The sequence below is a fragment of the Bacillus rossius genome, chromosome 2 (genome assembly GCF_032445375.1).
Source record: "Bacillus rossius redtenbacheri isolate Brsri chromosome 2, Brsri_v3, whole genome shotgun sequence".
Classification (NCBI taxonomy): domain Eukaryota; kingdom Metazoa; phylum Arthropoda; class Insecta; order Phasmatodea; family Bacillidae; genus Bacillus; species Bacillus rossius.
In genome coordinates, this window is record NC_086331.1 from 100,853,679 (window position 1) to 100,879,365 (window position 25,687).

The following is a 25,687-nucleotide window of genomic DNA, read 5'->3' on the forward strand; positions in this document are numbered from 1 at the left end:
TGTTTGGCATCAGTCACAAAAACAAATTTAACTGCAGAAGGAAACTTTAAAAAGGGCACTCATCAATTACTACTAATATTCTATCTAGTTCTCTCGCACAAATTTGTGAAATCTAAAATATCCAACTGTCAGCTATTTACTGACTAGGTAAAGTTATGAGTTTTTCAAATACTTGTTTCAACTGAAAAGGGCTAAAATTGAAAATAGCCAATCTTGAAATAGCATTCTTATCTACTGCAGATACTCTCCTTGTTTCTTCCAGTAAGCAGCGAGTCTCCCTCTCGCTCCACAGCTGTTGTGAAGCAGTGAGTCTTCTACTCGCTCAGCTACCATCTCGGTATTACTCGCTCTGGGACAGATGTTCCTTGCGCATAGAGTCCTCCGCCATGAAGCAGTGAGTCTCTCATTTGCTCCTCAGCCATAGTGAAGCAGGGATTTTTCCACTCGCTCAGCTACAGACATCTCAATAGTTCTGGCTCTGGGACCAATGTTCCTCCCACATATAGTCCCCACTCGATCAGCAACCGCAGTGAAGTAGCGTGTCTTCCATTCACGGGGCGAGTTCTCGCTTGTTCAGTGACACCTAGCAAGTAGTATGAATTGGTACTTGCTCAGGCAGAGTTTCTGCTCACTCCTTGCTCATCGTCGCTAGCAGTCTTCTTGTAGTGATTCCAGCCTCTTGTCTGTTTGCTGTTGAACTGACTCTGAGGCTGCTAACTGCTCGGGTTTATGTACCAGTCAGCTGTGATGACGTTAAGGTGGGTATCCATATGTTGCAAAGGACCGTAATGTAGCCCTGTTGCATATCCAAAATGTGCATGTGTGGACGGGACTCGTTGCAGCGTTGCGTGTCAAAACTTGACACAAAGATATAGAATGGGATCAATCTGTCATTATTTGATCTTTCGCCGTCAGATCAAAGAATGTTACGGCTCAACGAAAGAACCAGTGTGGATGAGTGGCTTGTCAACTTCTTTATTTTTCGGCGCAATTGAACGCGGAAAAAATTTGGATTCCATCAGATACATTCTCCTAAAGTTCTTGTACGGTCCACTCACTGTCTGAAACTTCAAACTCGAACCACCGTACAGCTCCCTACTTGTAAATACTTTTGAAATCCACCAAGGAGGTGACTTTCTCTTCTTTCTTCCTTTAAATGAGAGGTGTATAAAAATGAAGGTGGCCATTGCAAGTTAATCTGCTCTCATGGCTTCTGATAAACTGCCCTTTTGGTGTATTGATGGGATGTAACATTTATTTTTGACAGGGATACGCTGTAATGGATTAATGACATGGTGGGAATTCCAACATTGTTGCACCGTGCTGTGTCACAGGGTTATATGTAGTGATGACATGGATAACATGCAACATATGGATACCCACCTTTAGATGTTTGCTGCTCGTCGCTGTACCCCAGCCTACTTACGACTTATGCCTTATGCTTTTAGATAATCCCTAGCTTTTGTGGGGGATATTTTGAACTTATGCTTTGTTTTTGCTGTACGTCTAGAGAAGATAATAACATATTTCTTCCAAAGTCAACAGCAGTTTCAATTGTCTAAGTGTATATCCTACCCATTATGTCTAACCATCAGGCATCCGACCAAGAATGCATCACCACTCATCATTTCTACAATTCAGTCCCGCAGCTTAATCTGTGGAGTACAACACTTTGTTTACGATTATGCCAAAATTGGCCACTGCTTGCACCACTCCATGTCAATGCCTGAAATCATTCATGCTTTCATTATACGAATGGAATTCTTATGATATATCAACTCATCAAAATCCTTTAATGCCTGAGGAATGCTTTTTTTTTACTCCCACCAACCATGCAGATCTTGGGGGCTAAAGAAACTCACAAACAATAAGGAAATATAATTTGTATGTATTAAAGTCTTAGGAAGATGTAAAAAGTATTTAAAGCTTTATTTTATATCTGGTTTGAAACCACTTACACAAATGTCATTTCCCTGGTTGCTATCCAGCTACCTGCTCATGTATCTCATTTGTCACCTTACCCCATCTATCTTGAAACCACTCTCCCATGCCAGGTAAATCATTTGAGTGATCAGATAACTTGCCTTCCTTCAAGCTGATCTGTCTTCAATTTCTGGCAGGGTCAAATCCAGATTTTTCATTAGTAGAAAACAAAGGGAACATTGCTGTGAGCCAGTGGGTTATTCAATATGCTCCCATTTCCACCATGAAAGCATTCCATCACTTCTTCAGGTCACTGATTATGTGTAACCCATTTTTGATTAATTACTTCTATGTTGACTATACTTAAAAACTGTAATTCATTGTTTATTAAACTTTTACAGGATTTTTGCAGAAGCCGTGCCAATCACTTAACAAAACCTCTTCCAGTGGCCATAGGTCATGCTCCTTTTTTGCTGCCTCGCCTGTGCATTGGCTTATCAACCCTGCCTCTCATATGCTGTGGTGCATTTGATGAACTGCCTGTGTCTCCTGAAGCAGGGAAGTTGTCTGGCTGAAGCCCAAATAGACCAAATAGCCAGCAAGTGCATTCAGTTATTGATGCCACTTCAAATGCCTTTTTCACCTCTTTTCATGATGTCTCCTCCCTTTCATAGTCCTACAGTTAGGTGCAGTATGGGAGTGTTAAACATCTCATTGACTTATCACCTCAAAAGAAAATCACTGACCAGGAAAGAAAAAAATAATTTAATGCAATTGTCAACATCTATTACTAATAATAAATTCAATCTCTCATTGCTCTTGAATAATACCTATCACATCATTGTATACATTTTCCCCAAAAATATGATCTTAAAGGGCAGGATACCAATCTTGGACTACAGGTTTTCTGCAATCTCACCAACTCAAATTTTTTAACGTTCTCCTAAATCTCATTTGTTTCATGCTAACAAAAGTTTTTACCTGTTATGCTAAGTAGTTTACCACTTGTTCTTCAAAATTAGAACTATGAAAGTATTTTAAGCAGTCTGCCTTTTGATTTCATTTTGAATTGGCTGGCATTCAGCATTATTGCTTTAATATTGTAGTAAAAATAGGGTAAATAAGATTTTGAAAAATGTTACGAAATATTAATTTTCACCTGTACTTCCATAATCACTATAGTTTAACTTACTTTGTTGTAGGTACTTGTTAATACTTATACACAAACCGTTAGTGACAGACAATCAGAAACAAAACTCTCACTACCTTTTATGTTTTGCTCATTAAACTAGAATCAGTTCAACCCAACTTGATCACCTGTTGAGTTTACCCGATGTCTGAAGTTATGAGCTAATTTATAACTTGATTGCAAGTGATGAGTTTGAAGTATTTTCTTCTGGGTAATTCGCAAAGCCCCAAGCACAGACTTATCATAAATTTTTTATTTATCCCTGAAGAAGTTACAACTATCCAGCAGAAGCTAATGGGGCTAGGTTGTAATTTTCTGGTGTAGCATATATAAAATACATAGTGCCTTTTATGGCTGTTCGGCTAGTTGTATTCATTGTAGGCTTATAATAAAATATTAAAAGTGCTAGAAAGGCATTCACTGTAAGAATAAATATATTCATGGAAAATAAAAATCTTGTTAGTGTTGAGCAAAAGTCAATTTTATTTTATTAATTAGTTTTAAAATGTCATATTGCTATGCCTCAATAAGTAATCTGAAGTTAAATCTTTACCATGTCCTTATGTTTCCAGGGCCATCATTCTGTTCCAGATAATGGATGAATCCCAAAAAAATGGGAAAATTACTTTTACTACCAGAAGAGCAAAACGTAAAGTTATAGAACAGGTTAGTTTACAGAATAAGATCTATTTTTATGATTTTATAGAAACATTAACAGTATCACAAAATTTTGTATGTGAATTCTATTAGTGCGGATTCACGACTTTTTAAAAAAAAAAATTCTGGAGTCGGTGGTTTTTTTGAATTTTCAGATTAATATTGTTATGATTTATTAAAAATGAAAATAATAAATCATCGTGGGAAAACTACTGGGTTCATAAATGGATAGCCCAATTAAAGATTTTACTACACAGGTTTATTGATTGCCACTATTTACATCACTAGCAAATACTCTTCTAAAAATGCCTAAAAACCAATTACACCTAAAGAAATGTTTATTCCCCAGTCACTCGGTTTTTACACACCGCACACCTCACTGGGCCGCACCTCTGGCACAACTCTTGCCGCAGCACTCCTCGTGGACCTCCGTCGCGGGACTCCGTCACCGCACTCCGCCGCAGTCGTCGCACTTCCCTTCGCCGAGGATCCACTCTACGCTTCGCTCGGGACTCTCGCCGCACCCGCGGTACTCTCGCTCAGACACTCGCCCCGGAACTCCGTGGCACCCGCGGCACTATCGCCCAGAAAACTCCACTCAACACTGAACTCTCCGCCCTGGAATCTTTCGTCCAAGGACTTCGCCGCTCCGCCGCACCCGCGGCACCTTCGCCCCGGAAACTTCTTCACGGGAAAACTCCCAACTTCTCACTGAACTCTGAGGCCAGCATCCTGGGCTTATATAGGCTCAGGCGCCACTTCTAGAAGTCGCGAGCAAGGCTGGAGCCTGTCGCGTCATTCGGTGCCGACCTGACGCCAGATTTATCGAGAAATGCGTCTGCAGCTCACGCGGAACCTCACAAAGCTGCCAAGGTGTCAGGTTGATGATGCTGAGACAGAGCGCTGCGCAGGTAGAGGAGGGGAGGAGGGGGGAAGCGATAACACTCGAAATCCACCAGGCGCGCGTGGCACGTCTCACGTTGCGGGGCCACGTAATGTCAGTGGCTGTGCGGGGCCGCCAGCCAGCTCTGAACCTGCACACGCCGTGGCTCTGCTCATGTTTGTAACAATATAATTACTAATAATTCAGTTCCAGTATTTGTACTTTATTTGGTGTCATCCGATACTGAAGCTTGCCTATATTTAAGGTGTCTTATTGTATGAAGTAGTCTCTTGTTCAAGAGTAAGTTGTGTTAGAGATCGTCTTGTATTAGTGAATAATGTGAAAAAGACACAAGAACATTTTGGGAATCTGTGATAGTATTTGTTCTGGCTAATTGTATACCTCAGATAAGCTTAAAAGAAAGCTTAGTCTTGAGCTTCCACTTCTCCAAGAGCTACCTGAGCTTCCTCTGAAAAGGAGGATGGTGCTGCCTACAGTTTAGAGCACATTTGAGAGGAGGGACAGTGAACATAGTTGAGAGGAAGGATGGTGAGCACAATTGAGAGGAGGGGTAGTGAGAACATTTGAGAGGAGGAATGGTGAGCACAGTTGAGAGGAGGAACGGTGAGCACAGTTGCGAAGAGGTGTGGTGAGCACAGTTGAGAGGAGGGACAGTAAGCACAGTTGAGAGGAGGGGCGATGAGCACAGTTGAGAGGAGGAACGGTGAGCGCAGTTGTGAGGAGGAACGGTGAGCACAGTTTCGAAGAGGGGTGGTGAGCACAGTTGAGAGGAGGGGCGGTGAGCACAGTTGAGAGGAGGAACGGTGAGCGCAGTTGTGAGGAGGAACGGTGAGCACAGTTGCGAAGAGGGGTGGTGAGCACAGTTGCGAAGAGAGACGGTAAGCACTGTTGAGAGGAGGGGCGGTGAACGCAGTTGAGAGGAGGGGCGGTGAGCGCAGTTGTGAGGAGGGGCGGTGACCGCAGTTGTGAGGAGGGATAGTGAGCACAGTTGCGAAGAGGGGTGGTACATGTCTAAAAGCTTTTAGTTTGCACATAACACAGCCTATAACATTTTTACAAGCACAAAATCACTAAAAATGTTGATAATTCGGTCAAGTTATAAAATTAAATTCTTCACAAAACATTTTAATTTTTTTGATATTTATTTTTACCATAAATTCGTTCAGATTAACCATATTTTTGGATTAGTGGTGATCGGATAAGTGGGACTTCACTGTACACTATAAATGAGATTTGATAGATACAACAGGTATAGGAAGAGCTTTGTGGAGATCTATATGCTTCCTTTGCACCTGCATGTAATGATGAGTTGATACTTACACTCATTTGTAATTACACACTTCTGAAACTTACAGAACCTGAAAAGATTGTAATATAAGCATGGCAGGCTATGCCTGTTAAAATGTGAAAAATTTTTCATTGAGTGTTATTTAAACTCAAGTTTTTAACATTGTTTGTGATACATTGGCATAAAGGTATAGCTTGTTCAGTTGCTGGTCCAAAATTCTTATTATTACAGGTGTTAATGATCTTAAATTTTCCGACCGTAACCATGGTAATGATAAGAAAGTGGAAATGAGAAAGGTGATAATGAAATGAATATGTGTGGTGATGGACGAAGGGAATGGATGTAAATTTACTGGGATCGTTTACTTGTTACTTATTTCTTATATTCCTACATGTTCTATGTGGATCTCAGAGTGCTGGGGGTGGGTTTTCACCACCACTCGTCTTTTCATGCAGATGCATGTAAGTTGATGAGCCCCTTTTAAGTGATACATGAAGTGGTTAATATTTAAAATGCATGTTCAAGATTCAGTCAGTAGTTTTTATTGAAATAGTAGTAATAAAAATCACGATATTCACAAACTTTTCTGAACTATACTATAGATATCAAACCATATGAAAACACGTGAGATTGAACCATATCTGACTATTGGGGACAAGACTTTAAAATAACGTGGAGTTTCGTCAGCCATCACTTTTTATTTAATCCTAACCTCCTCTGGGACAATGCGTCTGTTGTCTGTGTTTTGGCATTTACATGGTTATCTACTTTTTCTCTATTTATGTTAACATTTAATTTTATAAATTATTTAATTCCTTTAAATAAAGTTTTTATCAGTTTAAATTTATGCAAAGAGTTTAAAGAATTTCAAAGATTTTGAAGAGGCAAGAAGTCCCTTCCGATTTTCTAAGTGCAACATCAGCCTACAGTTGGGACTTTATCTTTGTTGCAGAATCATTTGTGTCTGTTCACTCACCAGTTTTATTTGCTCCTGGGTGCTGTGTCGAGTGGCTCCTATGGACTGAATGACTAATTACTCTTGCTTGTGAAGTCTGCGCCTGACCACATTTTTTTTGTTTACCTAAATGAGTGCTGTTCCTGTGCATTTATTTCGAAGACTGCTTGTCGCTGATTGGTTGCTGGTTTTCTGCCTTTCTTTACTTGCGTCCATCCTCGCTTCTTACAGCACGATCCGTACTCCCTCTTAGCTCTGCTGACCTGCTAATTTCTTGTTCTCAGCTTATTTCGGGGTTACGGTTACTTGCTGCATGAGGTGTACACACCTGTTATTGTGCTGGGCTGTGTTATGCTATCGCTAGAAAAAAAAAGTTGTGCAACTGGGAGCCGATCCCACTCAAATTGCGCTGCCTATGTCCTTGTAAACCGTTAACTGCTGACTACCTGTTTCACTTTCAGGTGTCTCGCTGACCGCCTCATTCCTTAATGCATAGACAACTAATCTTTACTGTACTGTTTGTGCAAAAAACAAAACAAATAAATCTCCTAGGTCTTAAACCTTATTAAGTTATTGTTCTGTGAATTTTAGGCCAGTGACAATATTAATTTATAAGCTTAAGCTTTATATGTCCAACATCACTTATTACAAAAAAAAAATTATTTTACCATTGAATATATCTCAGAAAAATTGTGTTACATTGAGTGTGTATACACTTTGGTTTGTACATTTATGATGACAAACTGAAAATCATGATGATATTTAATATTTTTATGAAAATTCAAGTATTCTCCACAGTGTTTAACATGTATTCATACCTTAATTTTAAACTTTGTTTTCAGGATAAAGCTGTGAAATGCATCAAAGCAGCATCAGCATTGAACAGACTGCTGGTACTGTGCAATCAGACCTTATCCATTCTTGTAATGACAGAGCTGCAACCGACTGGAGGTAGCTCGAAACTTCGCTCCATTTCAACAATTTGCATCAATGAGTTTGCAGTCCTGGATGATCCTTTCAGTATACAGGTATTTTTTGCATACCACAATTTTAGATTTAGATTTATGTTTACACCTGCAGTTGGGCTTCTAACCGATGGCAAGGAGTCATCCCCCTATTTTAGTCTCCTACACCTGTAAGCTTTCTCCGTAGTTCCTTTGCCTCTCTCACTGTCGTGCCCTGTTCTTACCAGGAATGATTGCTTCCCTCTTTCTGTTTGCCTCTACTCCCTCTGTATCTTCCACTCATTGTCTCTCCTCCCTCTGTACCAACTTCTGTGCAATCTATTTCCCAGTTTGCCACAGCCCCCTGTTGCCTTCCCCTTTATATTCTGTGAACAAGAAAATTGAGATTTATCTAAAAGGTAGTTAGAATAGAACAAGAAAACAAACACCCGGCCTTGGTGTTTCTTCGTTAAAGTGTATACAGCATTTAATTGGTAGTCATGGACTAGAAATTAGGTATAAAATTTATTTCCAAAGAAAAAATAATTACTCTTAATTATTCATATATTGTTAAGAACTGTACATTATTTTCATTATTGTTGGCGTTTGTCATTACAGTCTGCTAGTAGAGGCAAAGATTAACATATTGATCTGCTATTTATGCATCTTGTTGGTGCGCTGAGAAAACAGGCAGGGGAATCGTGGCCGAAAGATTTGGCTGAAGCTGTAATCTTGACTTCGGAGTGGGAGAATCGAAAGTAGAATGTTGAATGTAGAGCCCATGGAATCTTGCAACTCGTAATTTAGAAACTTGGAACTAGGACTCTTGGACTCTTGGACTCTTGGAATCTTGGACTCTTGGACCCCACTGAGAACACAGGGTCAAAAAATTGAAAGAAAAATATTTAGAAGCTTCATCAAAAGAGAATATAAACAAAATAGAGTCATAAATTATAATCCAGAGATCACTTCATGAAGAAGCTGAGTAGCTGCGCCTGCAGAGGAATGCACGCGGACACCGAAAGCTACTAGTTTCTAAACACTCCGTATATATATTAACACAACAAGCTGAGAGGGAAACTATCCCATGATGGAACTGACTACATCATAGAGTATGTCCCGCTTTCCGTTCACTAGGCAATTGTGAACTTAACCGGCAGAGAGTTGTGTAGAGACCCGAAGTCGAAAATGAAGGTAGCGCGTGGACTTCTGCTCGCGGGCGATGCGGGTAGTTAAGAGCCTTGCGCCATCAACTACCTCTCTCAATAACCTAGTTAGGTTAGGAGTGAAAGGTAGGACAACACTGAAAGCCCATGAACCAAGGCTCAATGAAGTGCTTTGATGTGAGGTTAGTTAAGACAAAAACATTGGCTGACTGGTCATGCACACTTACACAATTATGGTAGTTAATTATTATAATATAATTTCATGTAAATAATTTATTTCAAGAATAAATTAATTGTTTCTTTTTTTTAAATTTTTACTTATACACCTTTGCCATATCAATTACATAATATCACTTGAGTATCGTCGTTTACATAATCATTTGTAATTCTTATATATATTTATTTATATTTTTATGTCTTTAGCAAGGTCCTGATATCACACAAGGTATTTGAAGAAACATTTTGATACATGCATTTTATAAAAAAAAAATTATATATATTAAAATTTTACATAATTTCTCTTTATCTAATTATTAATTTGACGTTGTGGTTTTGCTGTTCCAAAAGAATTTAGCTTGCTGTGTTGCAGAATTTAGACGAAAATGTCCGACGTGATTCATTTTAAAAAATTTTAACACATGCTTTTGAGGTTAGTAAATCATGCCAAAAAAATATAGATGACGGCTTTCCTGGCAGATGCGGTCAGTGCATGGCTTCAGGGCCGATGAGGACAGGCCTCATACTCCACAGCACTAGGTTGTCTCAAGTAAGCCGCATGGCCGGTACACGTCGACCGCTATTGACAAAATAACAAAGGTATTTAACAATGTCCGGTATTGCAAACATTACCAGACGTTCTTCATTAATAGATCAGAAAAACTCACCACTTAGTGCGGTAAAACAATGCTCAAAGCATGTTTAAACTCCCAAACTTCTACAGACACGAATTCTCACTAAGCATCAAGGTGTTGAAAAAAAAAAAAGTCCTTTCTCGCTCACGGCAAGACGAAGAAGAACATAGATAATCGTACTAGTAGCGAATATCTTTTGAAAATACAATATATATTGATTATTACTTGACAATATTTTTACCACAAAACAATTAATTAACTTATAGATTATGAAATTATTATTTTACATATTTACTAAAATAATTAAATTAGAATAAATCATGGTTCATAATAAACTTGAAGTTACGTTGGTACAATAACAAAATTGCTGTGTTACAAAAAAATTTTAGTTACACCCAATTACAATTATTATTATGAACAATTCCAACTTCGTCCAGTAGTAAACTTTAAATATTTAAATATGAAATATATAAATTAATAATTTCCAAATTGAATTAAAAAATGTGTAGAAACCAGTTCGCCATTAAAACAAAAAAAAATTATAACGTAAATAAAGTTGAGCAAGTGCCACAAAACAGTACAATGGCACAGCGTTTCAGGCCTTCATGAGTGAAAAGGGGGGGAAGGTTAGGGGTGGGGCTACGTGGAACAACGGGAGGAGTAGCTCTGTAGCCAACCGTCCTTGATAGTAGAAGCACTATAACGGTGCCAACCCATAGTTTGAGAGAGCTCAGTTAGAGTGTGCGCTTAGAGGCGATAGAATGGTATACAGCCAGGGGCTGAAAGGTCCAGGTGGTGTCGCTCTAAGGTGGGGGGAGCTCAGTGGTTATCTTAGGCTTTTGTTCTAAAGTCCGCTGAGAGATGGCGTCAGAATGTAGCGCTGATAGTCGGCATGTGCGTGGCTTGTGGCCATTGGAAGGGAACCAAGGTGGGGAGCAGTCATCGTCTGTCCATAGAGTTCTCAGAAGCTCAGTTGAAAATGCAGACAGTTGAGGGGGTGAGTGGAGGATGCTGGCATAGTGAGATCTTTGTGAACAGGGCCCGGGTACCGTGCTCTGGGGTGCTGAAATTCGGATCCGGGCGCCTGATTAAACTGCTGAGTTAAGGCGTCATCCGAGGCGTGCGTGCTGCAGGCGAGGCTGACAAAGGCGGTTGCTCTGAGACTTAGCACTTATTTTGAGCATGATGGATAGAGGAAATAACACGCCAAGTTGTAAGAAATTTGAAGGGGCTGCTACGTCTGCGTGGGATGGGGATGTCCGGTCAAAACGAGAGTTTAAGTTGGAAGAGCCTCGTAGAGTACAAGCGAGGAAAGCTAATTTAAAACTGAATCTGATAATTTTGGTAAAAAAAATGAAATTAAGTAAAAATAACAAATGTGCTCATAAGTTCCTGATTTGCGGCACACCCCTTCCATAAGATCACCGTGAACAGCCTTACCAGCATATCTAAGTGTCTCCGCCCCTGTAATGTTTCCCACTCCAGATCCCTGATCATCACAGATGGTCTTGTGTATTTCATCCTTTTCCTCCCCCTCCCCCCTTTTTCACATGCCCATGACCCATCTCGCTGCATTGCACTGCATCTTCTTTAGCTCTCGTACCTCTGTCACCAGATATGAGTCCCAAACAGCCGCCGCATACTCCAGCACCGACCTGACTTAACGTGGAGTATTTCTTTGCCTTTACTCCCATTCCTTTTCCTTTCAATGTTCTGCATAGCAGCCCCAGCACCCTCCTTCCTTTTTTGACCACCCGCTGGTCATGTTCCCCTATCCCATGTAGGGTAACCCCCAGGTACTTTTTCCTACTTCCATTATATCATGCCTCTTACAACTATTAACTTCCTTTATTACTTTCCTCCTCCTCCTCCTCCTCCTCCTCCTCCTCCTCTTCTTCGTAAACCTAACCACCTTCATTTTGTTTATGTTCAACTCCATACCATTCTTCATTGACCAGTGCTCCAACATGTCCAAATCACCTTGTAGTTTACCTCCTTGCACTCATGGTTTTATAGACAGCACAATCATTCGGAAACATCTGCAGTTTACTTCCCATTCCCCTGCGTATATCATTGGTGAATAGTAGGGGCTCCATAACACTCCCTTGTGGTACCCCCTGATGGTTCTACCCCTGCTTCTGATTTTTCCTTTCTTTTTCTCACCTAATGTCTCCTATCCCTAAGAAATTTTCTTCATTGTTGATCACCCTACTGTCCCTTAGCAACATCTCTCCCTTCTTCATCAATCTCCTGTGCGGCACCTTGTCAAAGGCCTTCTCAAAATATATAAAAATGGCATACACCTGTTTCCCTCCATCAATCACTTCTGCCAAGTTATCTAGTTGCCCAGCTATCTGTGTCTCAATGAGAACTCCCTTCTAAAACCATGTGCCTGTCATTCATCCATCCTAATACACTTGTTTGAATTGTTCAACCTTTGCTGGAGACGTCGCGACGCCTTGTCTTTGTGCCTCTTCCCCTCCTTCCCCTCTTGCACTACTCTCACTCTATTTTACCCTGCTCAGTATGTCCTTTAATGCAGCTCACTTGTCATCTACACCCTCGATCCTGCCCACCTGTCATACTTTCCCTCATATATTCTTCCACCCCAGTTTGATTAGCTCTTGCCCAAATTTTCACCATGTACTTCTGCCATTTATCTTCCACTATCTGTCCCATTTCTAGCTCCATCAAGTTTCACCACCAGATCGTGGGGTCGCTGTTTCCCACCGATCTTGCCAGTGCCACAATTATTAGTGTTCTAGTTTCTGGTTTTCCTTTACCCTCCCTGGTGTGCTCCTCAACCAGTTGCCCTAGCCCTCTGTTTGCCAGCAGTGAGGCCCATTTATGCTCTTTTGTCCTTGCTCTCACTCCACCCCGGGCATATTAATATCACCAACTTATTGTTTTAAAAATATATATCTCCATTGATAATAGGGGTCTGGTAGTGTTGGGAATATGGGTGTTGGGTTAGTTTAAAAATAACAATATCTAATTTTCTTTTTTTACTGTTACGTACTTTAAAAAATTATATTTCCAATTGTTATTTAACTCTATTGGAAAATTTTGCATTTTATTTTTGTCTGCTAATTAACACTTGAAAAATGTTTAAAATTTATAAATACAGTTAATATTTGATGTTTAGGGCACTTTCAAATAAATTTAAATTTTTTAATAATTTGATTTATTGAATAACTTGTGATTTGAAATGTGAAAAAGAAAAGAGGTTTTGCATGTAGTAATGTGGTATATAAATGTGAAAAATTAGCTAAACTATTCCCAGATATACTGAACGCTCCATAACTCCGACTAACAAGATACTACCATTAACACCATGCAAATTGTATCATTATTTCAACAGTGTTTAAGGTAAATGTTCCCATCAGACTACACATAAACAATGTTAAATTTCGTGGGTTGACAATGTGCAATTTCAATTTTTTTGTTGGTTGTTTTTGACAGTGTGTGGGATTTACAAGTCTAAAATTGTGTTTTAGAATTGTAAATGCTGTAAAATTAGTTTTTTTAAGCAGAACTCACCCTGCTTTCTGAATATTTTGATGTTTTGTCACATTTAATTTTGTACTTTTATAAGTGTAGTAACTAATGGCAATAATTGTAACTTTGTGTTTCAGGTGTGCATTGGACGGAAGCGGCAACTGCAATTATATAATGTAACAACTGAGAAAGTAAGTTGCATCAAGGATATCACCATGCCTGAACCAGCTATCGAGATTGCTGCAGATGGTCCAAATATTTGTGTGGCACATCACAATCAGTATGTGGTGTATAACATAAATTCTTCTAACAAGCAAATGCTCTTCTCATATGACAGCACCAGTGTCACTCCAATCATTAGAAGAATAGCCAAGGTAGGTCCATGCAAGTAGTAGACTTAAAAATATTGGTGATTAAAATTGTGTTATTAAAATTGGAAACTTTTTACTGCCTCTTATTTTCTTTGCCTATAATTGGAATTACATTAAATTTTACTGTGTAACATCTTCTACAACATTATTTTACAAGGTTATTTGGTTTTCTCTTTAGTTTTTATAACATTAGTCTATTAATGTTTCCATGACATGTTTATAGTTTGGTTAATTCATGATAATATAAACTTTTTATGTAAACTAAGCTTTGAGGAATCACTACAAAAATTTGGTAGTATTTTTACAATTAAATGCTCCTCATACTTCAAATAGTTATGTTTGTGCAAGCAGCTGTGCTTATTTCCACCTGCCCTGACTGGTTATACCTCTAAATACTATCAAATTACCAAACAGCTCGATTAGATGTATATGCCATTAGCATAAACCTGCCAAATCTAAGACAATCTCAGTATCATGTTACATTCCAGACTGACATTGCTAAGCAACCCAGAATATTAACAACACACTTGAATCACTTAAAGTTTATGATATTAATATTGTCACGCGGTAAATTTTACGTGTAGGGTTTATTGAATTTGGCTTTACACATGTAGTGCTTTGTGAGCCCGCGTGAGTTCCTGACACTTGTTTGCGACACTCGGGCTTTGACTTTTGTTTTCCTGGCGCGGTAGATTGCTAACGCTCTCTGTTTTTCTGGGACGGTGACGTGATTCGCCGCCCGAGAGCCTGGCCAGCTGCGCGGGCGGTTGCGTCATCCTGTCCTGGAATCTCCGGGAGTGTTGGCAGCCCTGGTTGGTTTCGCTGCGTTGCTGTCCGTGCTCGTGACGTGCTGGTGTTTGTGTCGCCACCAGGTGGCAGAAGTGCGAGTCTAGCATGACCGGTGGAGGGGGGGATAGCGTCGGTTGGCGGAATGGCGTTGTGTTGTGAAATCGCGGCCGGGATTTTTGTTTTCGCGTGGAGTGTTCTCGACGTGATGACGTTGTGAAGTGAATGTAATAAAGGGGGCCACCCTGGGTGCGCCCGGGGTGGTTCTTCTCGGTGAGGTGCTGGAGGTCTGTCGGAGCCCCGGCCTGGCGGGTAGCTGCGTGCTGCCTTTCGAAGGTGTTTGTAAGTAATGGCGAACTCGTAATTTTCCTTCACCTCTTGTAACATCTGTGGGCGTATTTTAAAATTGGGTTAGGATGACTTAACGTTTTGATTCTTTCCAGGAGTGCAGGCAGTTTGTGGTATCCAGTAATGTAAACTTTCTTTCGTTAATTTTAGCTTAAGGATGGGTCGAGGTGTGTGTTAAGATAAATCATGTTATTTTAAAAAAATAATACTCGTTCTATTTTATTTATTTCAAAAGAGTATTTAATATTTTTTTTGGTTGTTACCAGAGATATTTTGACATGATTGACTTTATTTATTTATTTAATTAGTTATTTATTTACTTTTGTGTTGGTCACAGTTTACCAGAAATAAAACCTGAAACGATGTGGGATAAATAATACTTTATTTTCTTTCAGTCAACACCCTACACCCCCTGTCCTAAGGAGGTTAGACCATCCCTGTACCAGCTCTACTGCTACCACCCCCCCCCCCCGCCCCTAATGTTTATTTTGAGTGACATTTGTGTTGATCTTGACGGAGACCGAGGGCAATTGCGACAATATACCATGACTTTGAAGTTTTGTTTTGAGGTTAGTATTTTTGCCAACATTTAGGAGGAACTGTTCTTTTTAGATAAAAGTTTGTATTTAGTTGTTTTTATAATAGAGTTTTTTAAGCAGTATTTTGTTTTATTCTTCAAAGCAAAAACAATGGTAGATCACAACTAAAATACTAGTACAGTTCCAGTTCCAGCTGATTTTATTTTCACACTTATTCCATCACTTGATTAAAAAAAATAATTAACTGATATCCTTAAATTATAATTTTTAAGTTAAGTACATTATTTTGGGACTATGTCCTAAGGAATAATCACAGCCACCCTGGACCGATGCGTGAGTCAAATTTATAGTTAAAACAGTCCAAAAGTAGGGCTGGGCGATTCCACAGATTTCATTTTGATTTGATTCCGATTCAAATTACTGTAAAAATATTGAAATTTCAATTTTGATTTGATTCCTTAATTCTAGAGCAAATGCATAAGGTAAAAAAGTGTAAAAAAGTTAATAACAATGTAGGCAAACATTCTTTAATCTTTAGATATATATTCCTTAACCAATATTACAAACAGATGAAAATACTTACCCTAATTTCTTACATATTTGAAGATAAATACCCTTTAAACTGGTACTAGGAAATAGTGTACATTTCTCAAAAGCATACATACTATTTTCCATAAATAAACAGAATAAGAAATCAATTATTTCACTGTTATTGACACTATCAGTTTTATTGCTAGTTAGCATTTATGTTCTCATGTAAAAAAAATAACTTTTCAACAACATCTGGCCAGAGGCATTGCCTTCGAGATGTTACAATGTTTCCAGCAGCAGAAAACAAACGTTCACTGGGAACTGATGTAGCAGGATTGCATAGGAATCACCTGGCAGCAGCTGACAAATATTTGTATACAGTCTTGTTTTTTCTCCACCAGTCGTTATGTTCACCTAGGGGGGCTTAACTTAATTTGGATATGTAAAGTAACACTATAATTAAACAATGCTATGTAGAGGTTTCAACACATTATGGTTAATTTACACCTGAATAATGGCAAGATTATAACTTTTTTGCAGGAACGTTGTATGTGGCTAGTTACAACGTTGTTCCTCTTAAATACACTAACAATGTTACCTAAAATCTTTTTAACAAATAGAATAAAGCAGTTAATTTAAAAAGTAAAGAAATACTTAAACTAAAAAGAATACCAATAGCTACTGTAATATCAAAATTCTGCAGAAATCTAGTGTCTGATTTTTATTAGAAAATATTTTGCTTTATGCTATAACTTTTAAAGTCAGATCATTATTTCTATTGAAGACCACAAAAAAAAAAACTACACACCCGGGGGTACAAAATATTATTTTCTTAGTAGCTTAAGTTTTCATAGAAACACTCTTTTCAGCAGGAATATACTGACACGAGTCCAACAGATTTTTTTTTGACACTCTTGATTGGTAAAGATTTTCCATATAAAACCAGAAAAGCTGAAAGATCATAGTGGCCAATTTATGTTCCTGATTCATCTTTTACTATTTGCATGTACATTTCTGCAAAAAAAAACTCGCAATGAAAAACTTTACTAAAGAAAAAACCATAAACAACAAACTCTGTAAAATCAGTCTAAATAAGGTATACATTTAGCATATAAAAGTTTTCATTGTTGTTCATCTTGTTTATACCAATTTTTGTGATTAAGAATATGAAATCGGGTTCAATTAATACTATTGCAACAACAGCTACATACCTGAGAATATCTTTGTGCCTATATTTTTAAATTGATTGGCCCTGTAATCACAATATTGTATCAGAATATCGTATAACATTTCTTATAAATACTTTACATCAGTAACTTCAATACTGTAAAATTAGTCAATACACTTTAAGCATTAAATGTATTAGTATCACTTACAACATTGTTCTACTTGCCCCACTAGACTGTAGTTTTCCAGGAAAATGTTGCTTTTTTTAAATGCCTTTTTGTTTGTTATTTTTCTAGTTAGCAAGACGACTTTCAGTCTATTAACCTTTAATTAGTCTTTTTTTGATCACTGTTTGTTAGTGACACAGCAACAGTCGGCCACATTGCTTGCAGTTACAACGTTGTTCTATTAAACAGTGATTAGAAATATTTATCATGGTGCAGATTGTTTTTTCCATTAAGATAAAAAGTTTCCCGTTGCATGCAGGATAAAAGATACAACATTAGCTCATCTTTAACTCAATTTCAATAAAATTGTTGGTTACAACATTGTTCGGGTGAATGGTTCAATTAGTGAAGTAATGAAAGTTTCCTGGTACAGATTTGAACATTTTCATTCTAATTGCCGACTATGTACTTTAACTACACAGCTATAACATTTTAATTCAACATGCATTCATACATAAATAAACATCAATAAACTATGATTTACAAACCGGATGGCCTCAAACAAACATAAAAAATGAATGAAACATTTTAAACGTTTTTACGCATTTAACTTTCAGACACTGGAATGGCATTGCTCCAGTGGAATGATGGAAATGAACACGAGTAAAGACACAACTCACCAACCTGCAGGCGAACAGCCTTTATTTTTCTAGTTTTGAATAATATCCTGGTTTAGCCTATTTGTATTATACAGAGAGATGTAGGAGCAAAATCATGCCTATAAAATAAATGAAGTTAAAAAGTTTGTAACATTATTTAGTTTTTTTTATTTACAACAATGAAAAATCAATTTTTCTATAAAGTTGCACTCCACTCCTGTATCTGCCCAGTCTGCCCAGTTATAACACAGGGCGTGTACATTATCAGCCAGTAAAACTATTATCACTTAATTTCGCTATTTTGAAACTTCAGCTTAAGTCAAATACAAATAACGTGCGTTTTAAAGTTACGTTACTTACCAAACTCAATATCACGACATGGCACTTATAAGCTTCAGTAACAATGCACAGATAACTTGATGAACGACGTGTGGTGACTGTACGGCACGGCAGCGGATAGGATTGATAGTGGGTTGAGTGTCGATGATTCACCTATTATTTATATCTCGCTTGAGTACAAACTGCTCAGACAACCTTTGGTGGAAAGAAACACTTCCTCCTTTTCCCTATCCATACGCTCTTCACTACAGTGTCAAGTTCAGCTGTGTTTCATTGCATTTGTTTACTGAACTAAAATATTGAGTCTTTCTTTTGTCATTTTGTCACCCCCCTCAATGGTGACACCTGGGGCAGGCTGCACCCACTGCCCTCCCCTTCCTATGCCACTGCAACGGGCTAAAGAATGACTGCTTTTTGTTTGTGAAATTAGCCATTGTCCATTAAAACAGAATTTTTTATGTTTCTGAATAACTGAGAGTGAAATTTTACCCATATATAACCCATTAATTCTATTGCTCACTGGAGAGCCCAGGCAAGACGGCGTGATCACTGCCACGCTTCCCATCTACTCTGAAGCCAGTAAGTTCCTACTACCTATTACCAACAATGCCCTTACAGCCCGATTTGGGGATTTCACAACTGTTGTTGACTGTTTTTGGTAGGATGGTGAAAGTAATACTGACAAGGAATGGATCATCAGAAATATATTATCAACAGTCAAACTATACAAGAAAATTCATAGTTGACTAGACTACAGGGGCACAGCTAAGATTTCATTTTTCAGGGGTTATTTTTTTTGGCATGGTCTGATAATGATTTATAGTAAAACTTCATTTTGTTTTAGACCCAATGTTTTAAATTTTACAGCTTAAAACGTGATATTTAACAAATAATCTAAGGCAACATGTATTAGAAAAATTAGGTATTGGAAATGCGACTGAGTTGAAGTTCAGGGAGATATGTATACAGATCTCCTCTTCCCTGTTACTCACCTGTTAGGCTAGTTAAGTGGTATCATAACATGTACTGTAAAAGCAAATGGTATAACTTTAATTGTCAAATCTTATACAGAATTTTTGTTAAAGAATTTTAATTGTTATGCATATTACATTTTATAACCGTAAAATATACATCCAAAGTGATATTAACTGGCTGCAGGATGAAGTTTAATGAAAATACCATTATTTTAATAATTTTTAAAGGTTTCATAGATTAGTAGGTATCTTGTATAAAGTTATCTACAGAAAATTTGAGATGTCTTGTGATTATTTAACTTAATAATCTCTCGCCTATCAGCAAAATAAACTTGGATAGCATGGTCACATATCTTTTAAAACATATTTAATCTGTCGGGGCACTACCTCATACACTCAAAAATAATTATGAACTTAACAAAGGGTTAGACAACTTTTTTTTAAAAATATTGTTAAAAATTTAAGTTGCAAAACTCGGTAAGCTTTAATGTCTGTAAAAAAAATAAAAGCAATGAATAAGGCAGGCTGTGTGTCGCAATGTATAATGCTTAACATATAAAAGTCATTTCTATGTCCGAAAAACCAAATAACAAAATACTAAAACTACTATAGTTATTTTCATTCAGTAAACTTTTGTAAATTTTTAAACAGCATGTCAGAATTTTAATATCTCATTGTTCAATTAAAATGATTCAGGCTTTATATGTTCACATTCATTCCATGTTACTGCTAATCAGGCAAATACACAGTCAGTACATCTTCCCAAAGCATCTTCAGTTGAGCAGAATATGCCACTGTCACTTGGAAGGAAAAGGGCCTATGATTTGGTCCTTCTTAATGCAGTAGCCTAGCATGTGGTGTTTTGTATCTTATTTTATTTGCATACAACATATGTAGGATTTCTTAGAATTTTTACGATTATATCTCATTCACTAAAAGTAAATTACAAGTAATTCCTTTTTCTGAAGTGTACCTAATTTAAAGTACAAGTTAATCATAAAGTAATTGTTACTGATAAATATGATTACTTGTAAATCATTTCATGCCATAACTGTGAATATTACTCAGTTTGTTTGAATGATTATTTTTATTTTTTCAGGATGAGTTTTTGCTAACAGCAAATGAAAATCTTGGAGTATTTGCCAATATTCATGGCATGTCAACTCGACCACCTATTCAGTGGTCCTACCCGGTTTTAGCCCTAGCATACTTTCACCCATTTATTCTGGGAATAAGTAATGAAGTAATAATTGTGTACAGGTAAGTTTTATGATGTTAATTGTGATATTTTTTAATGATAAAATATTGAGAATTTTATTTTATTCCTAGTATAAGTCCATAGTTAAATGTTTCACACCTGTGAATGACAAAGTTTTGTTGGTAATAGTTTGGTGTGCCTGTTGTATTTATAGACTCTGAAAAACAACTTACAAGTTTTATTGAGACATATTTACACCAATCCCTCACTTAGCACGTCTTCAGATTGGACGAATTCATTTAGGTTGATCTTAATTTTACTGCCCCAGTCTTGAATAGCACGTCTGTAAATTTCAGTTAGCACGAAATTGCGACAGGCAAAAGAAATGTTGCGCATGGCGCCACAAAGTCCGCTTCTACTCGGTAAACAGTAGATGTACCGTGGCATACAGTTAACCATACAAAGGGGGAAGAGATGCGCAGGTCTGACTTCACTATCAGCTGTTGTACAAAAATTAGCTATGGCAAGTTCAGTTGCGGCTATGGATTGTAAAGGACCAAATGTTTTTACGTTCGCGCATGTGCCGCCTGGCTGTACCCTTGTAGCGTAGCCACAGACCAGACCATGATGAACGTCTGTCTGCCCATTTGTCTGCCGGTAACTGTACGTGTGCAAGCACCTGCATTTGGAATTATATTGGAATCATGGCTTCAAAGTGAGAGCATAATACATTGTGTTCAAGTAAAGTATTTGAGACAAAACTAGAAGTATTATGGCATGCAGAATGTCATGAAGGCCACATTTATGTTGGTTGCAATATAGTTTTAAGGAAGTGAACTATGCGCACAATCATACACATTAAGGATTCTTATCAAATGTTTATATAAATCTAATGCTGTTGGTTGTACCAGCGGGAATATATTTGTCATTAGGTACCATAACAGAAATAAATAGGTGACTTACATGGAAAAGGTTGTCAAATGAATGGTGTATAAAAAAAAAATCATGGTCCTGACCGGATTGGTGTGTTAATGTAAATATCCAGACAGTAATATTGATTTCACTGCCAGTAAAGTATGGTTTGGAAAGTTCATCGAAAGGTACGTGATGTGAGTTGAAGGTCACGCCTGGGCGGGTAAGTCAACCAGCTGACTGACGAGAACTACCTCCCGTTATGCAGTGTCGTATTTGTCATACAAAGTATTCAATTGTAGGTTTATAAAGATAAATGGTGCGACATATTTATTGTTCAGTGTTTTTCTATGAATTTATATTATGTAAAAAATATTTCCCTACACATTTTGGATCATATTAAGTAAATTAGCCTTGCTATTTATGGAGACTAATGCTTCAGGATACGCAATTTCGAATAACACAAACATTTTTAGAAACGCATTAATCATGCTAAGTGAGGGTGGTGTATTCCATGCATTAGCCCAAACAGTAATTTTTGTTTCCACTAGGAAATCCATCCCAATTTATTTTGAGAACAGTAGAGAGGTTCTGTGAGAGCACTAGTGGTGGCCCTGTGCACATCCTAACAAAAATCCTCTTCTGCCACAGATTAAAAAAAGTCACATCCAGAGGCATTACAGCAAAGCCTCTGTAATCTTTTCTGTAAATCAAGAAGCGTTTAAATATTTTCAGAGTACATACAAATACATAATCGTATATCTTTAGTGTAAGTTTGTAACAAAAAGCTCATGTGTCTGATCACCAGTACTGCAGGGAGACACAGGCTTTTTACTGATGATCCTTCAGTTGAGAAGTTGTTCTTTCAGAGCAGTTTGAACAGTGTTCCCAAATTTATCTGATTTTGTACACATTCAATTTCTCAATTTAATGAAAAATCATGCACTGCTCTTTTGCCTTTTTGATTTAATGTTATAATCGTACCAAATACACCGTAAGACTATAAGGAATGTTGTTAGAAAATACTCACTATTTCTTAAAATTTTGTTTTTAACTTGGTTAGTTCCCATTTAAAATGCTGCCAGTGTCTTGTAATCTGACTGCAGATTTGAATAAAAGTTTGCATTTATTCATTGTTCAGCAATGTATAACTTAAATTTTAAGGCTGACACCAATGTTATTTTCAGTATGTGGCAGAATGGTACACGAGTTGAGTGTAGAGTGTAGGCACCAACCTACTAAAGTCCGTAATGTGCCATGATACAGGCAGGGTGCACCTCTGGAGGGCTGACTGGGAACAGTTTCAGGGTTGCCATTTCGAGGAGGACTGCTGTTGAGACAGTGACCTGCGACCTTGAGCAGAGCATCTTGATTGAACTACATGTATTGCTGTCCCGGACATCACATCACTCGGCAACCTTCAGGGATGAGTTTCTAGGCATTTTGATATTTTGTCTTGCAGGGTTCAATGCTGGGGTAGGAGAGGGCTCGAGATTGAGCTGCTTGTGGCCGTTCTGCATCGCTCATCGGCCTTCCTACCTGCGGTACAGACTAGGCCTCTCTGAACTGAAGCAGTTTTCAGTGGGAAACCAGGAGTTTATCTGTGGAACTGTACTGTCAGCTTCTTGTGAGATCATGTCGTCCCGGCTCTCATGCCCCCCGATGTCGACCAGATTTCATATTTTAATTTATATATTTATTCATTCATTCCGTAGTCTGTTCACAGGATCTTTGAGGAACCGCCAGTGAGAGTGTGCAGCTGCATTTAGCTTGCACAGTAATTTATTAATAGCAATGGTATAGTTATTGTAGTGTTATGCGTGTTACAATCATTTCCTGTATGCCAGTTGAGTTTTTTAAGTCTATTTTTGTAATCTTGAAGTGTTTTAGATCAACAGCATAAACAAGCCCTTCCATTTGTTGGTGGTCGGTACATTGGGAACTTTGATGGCAGATTGTACACTAGCTCAGGAACAGCAGTCTATGCAATATTTCCAGTGCCGTGGCATCAGCGAATTGAAGTAATTATATCTGATTTACCATTGATTTATATTTTATCTGTTCATGAAATTTTTTTTTTGTTCTATTCACTAGTCAAACTATTGAAAGTACTCTGAACAAAATTGTTTAGTTGGTTATTGCTGCTGGCAAGCTATTTTCAACAAAAAATTTTGTAAGTTATTTTGTAGATAAGTTAGTAAGTAAATGCATAAAGCATGCCTACGATATGCATACAACCTAAACAGAAGACAGAAGATCACAGAATATTTGTAACATTTTAAATGGATGAATATGGAAAAATAGGCAACTGCTCCAACTAACTAGGCAGGAAGCCAAAATTAAAATTCATAAGAAGCCAAAATACCTATTCAGTAAGTTATTGCAACTAAATCCGTATCATGGTCATCTCACCAGACACATTAACACTTAAAGAGTTCTAGCATATAAAAGTAAAGTTTACAGAAAATCATTTATGTACACAGCCAGCAAACTATGCAATGACTTACCAAACAATTTAGTCCAGACAAAAAACTTAAGAAGTGCTATGTAATTGATTTTAAGGTTAACCATTTTAATGTGATTATAGTTAGTTTACACATTTTTGTTTTGTTTTTCAACAAATTAAATGTAGGTCAATGAAATAACCGGCCGTTGGCATTACTGTCAGTGAGTAAATATTAAAATAGGTATATAATAAATAAATAAATGAATTTGAACCCAATAACTTGATATTAATGATAAAATTAATTTCCTACACATTTTTATATTGATTTCAGTGTCAGAATATTCTTAAATTGTATCAGCTTATTAAAATTTAAATAGGCCCAGCTAAAAGATGACCTGACTTGCAACGTTCACTAAAAGACTTAAAAAACTAATAAATTCTGAAAATGTTCACCAAAAATTTTTGTAGATGTTGTAAATTTCAGTGTTAAATACACATTTTTTCTAGGCATTTTTTACAGAATAAAATGATTTAATAGAACTTCACTTAGATGTATTTTTTTAGATCTTGCACAAAAACAAAACACAGTTCTCCATTACATGATTATCCAGTACCAACTCTTTCCACAGCAACATAAATGAAATTTCCATGCTTGAAAACGTGAGTGTTTATAAATTTCAATGATGTCCCAAATGTTCTGAATACTTGCATACACATACACATTCCATTTAGTAAATAAGTCCCGAAGTCGCTTGGCGTTGATGGTACAAGCCAAGAACAAATGTCTCCTTGGAATGATGGTTAAAGGTCACTAAAGCCACATCGCGGGCTGCATGCTGATGACTGTGGTCATTTAAATATAAATAAATATAAACCCGGACCACAGCTGTAAAATTCGTATTATGTTTTGGCGTGAGCCACTGCCAAACGTGATCTATTCAGTCCACATCGAGCAGAGAACTGGTGAGATGAAGCCACAGCTTACTACCACGCAGGGAGGAGGCAGGTGTGTCACCTTCTTGACCATTCGCAACATAGTTCTCACAAAGCAACCAATCACAACATGTATCACTACCAAAAAACTTCAAAAGTCCTTGCATGTTTCATAGAATTACGTTTTTTCCCTATTTACTATCTCCCTCTATTAAGATGATAAACCCTCTGGGAAATGCACACGTTCTGTTTTCTTATCTTAAGAATACAAACAGAAATTGCCAGAAAGTCTCGACAGCTGAAAAAAAGTCTAAAACATTGGCACCGCCGTGGCACATAACTGTCTCTCGTCTTTTCTCATTCCAACACAATACACAATGTTAACGAAGCATGATGAAGTTTTCAAATAAATTCAGACATAAAATATAGGGATACAAACAATATTTAAAGTGGTTAAACTATTGAAGAATGCATTTGAACAAATAATAATCTAGCATCAAAGTGAAAACTGGTAAAAAATATAGTTAACAGGCTTTTATAAATTAACATAATTTGTCACTGTCCCCCGTGGTGACAAATGGCAGTGACAGTCCCCACGACTTGCTACGAGCAGTCAGATTTAAACGCGGCATCGAAAACATAGCAATATAAAATTGACTAAACAAATTGATCTCAGCTCGTCACATTTATCATAGCTGCTCATAATAATCATGTTTGTGAGTCCAAACCAATCAATAGCAGAGAAAAGTCTCAACAAAATTAAGGAGGACCAAGTAGTGAGTGTTAGCTGGCATAAATAAAAACAAATTATCGTTAACTTGTTGGTGCTTTTAATGCGAGAAAAACTTTAAATCCAATAAAATACATATAGCCTCTCGTGGCTGCATGGCTTGTAGTTGGGATCAGCCATTAATTTTAACACACACAACATTAAACACTAAA

General features: G+C 37.5%; 1 protein-coding gene across 3 annotated transcripts in view; it reads left to right on the forward strand.

The window, feature by feature from the left end:
- The window catches only part of LOC134529519 (transforming growth factor-beta receptor-associated protein 1 homolog), a 95,642-nt gene that overhangs the window by 11,694 nt on the left and 58,261 nt on the right, over positions 1-25,687 (forward strand). For all 3 annotated transcript variants that reach the window (XM_063363692.1, XM_063363693.1, XM_063363694.1), the window contains exons 3-7: positions 3,685-3,778; positions 7,759-7,944; positions 13,513-13,749; positions 20,356-20,516; positions 23,249-23,387. In XM_063363692.1, the coding sequence (XP_063219762.1) occupies positions 3,685-3,778; positions 7,759-7,944; positions 13,513-13,749; positions 20,356-20,516; positions 23,249-23,387 (817 nt within the window). The remainder of the gene's footprint in view (positions 1-3,684; positions 3,779-7,758; positions 7,945-13,512; positions 13,750-20,355; positions 20,517-23,248; positions 23,388-25,687) is intronic.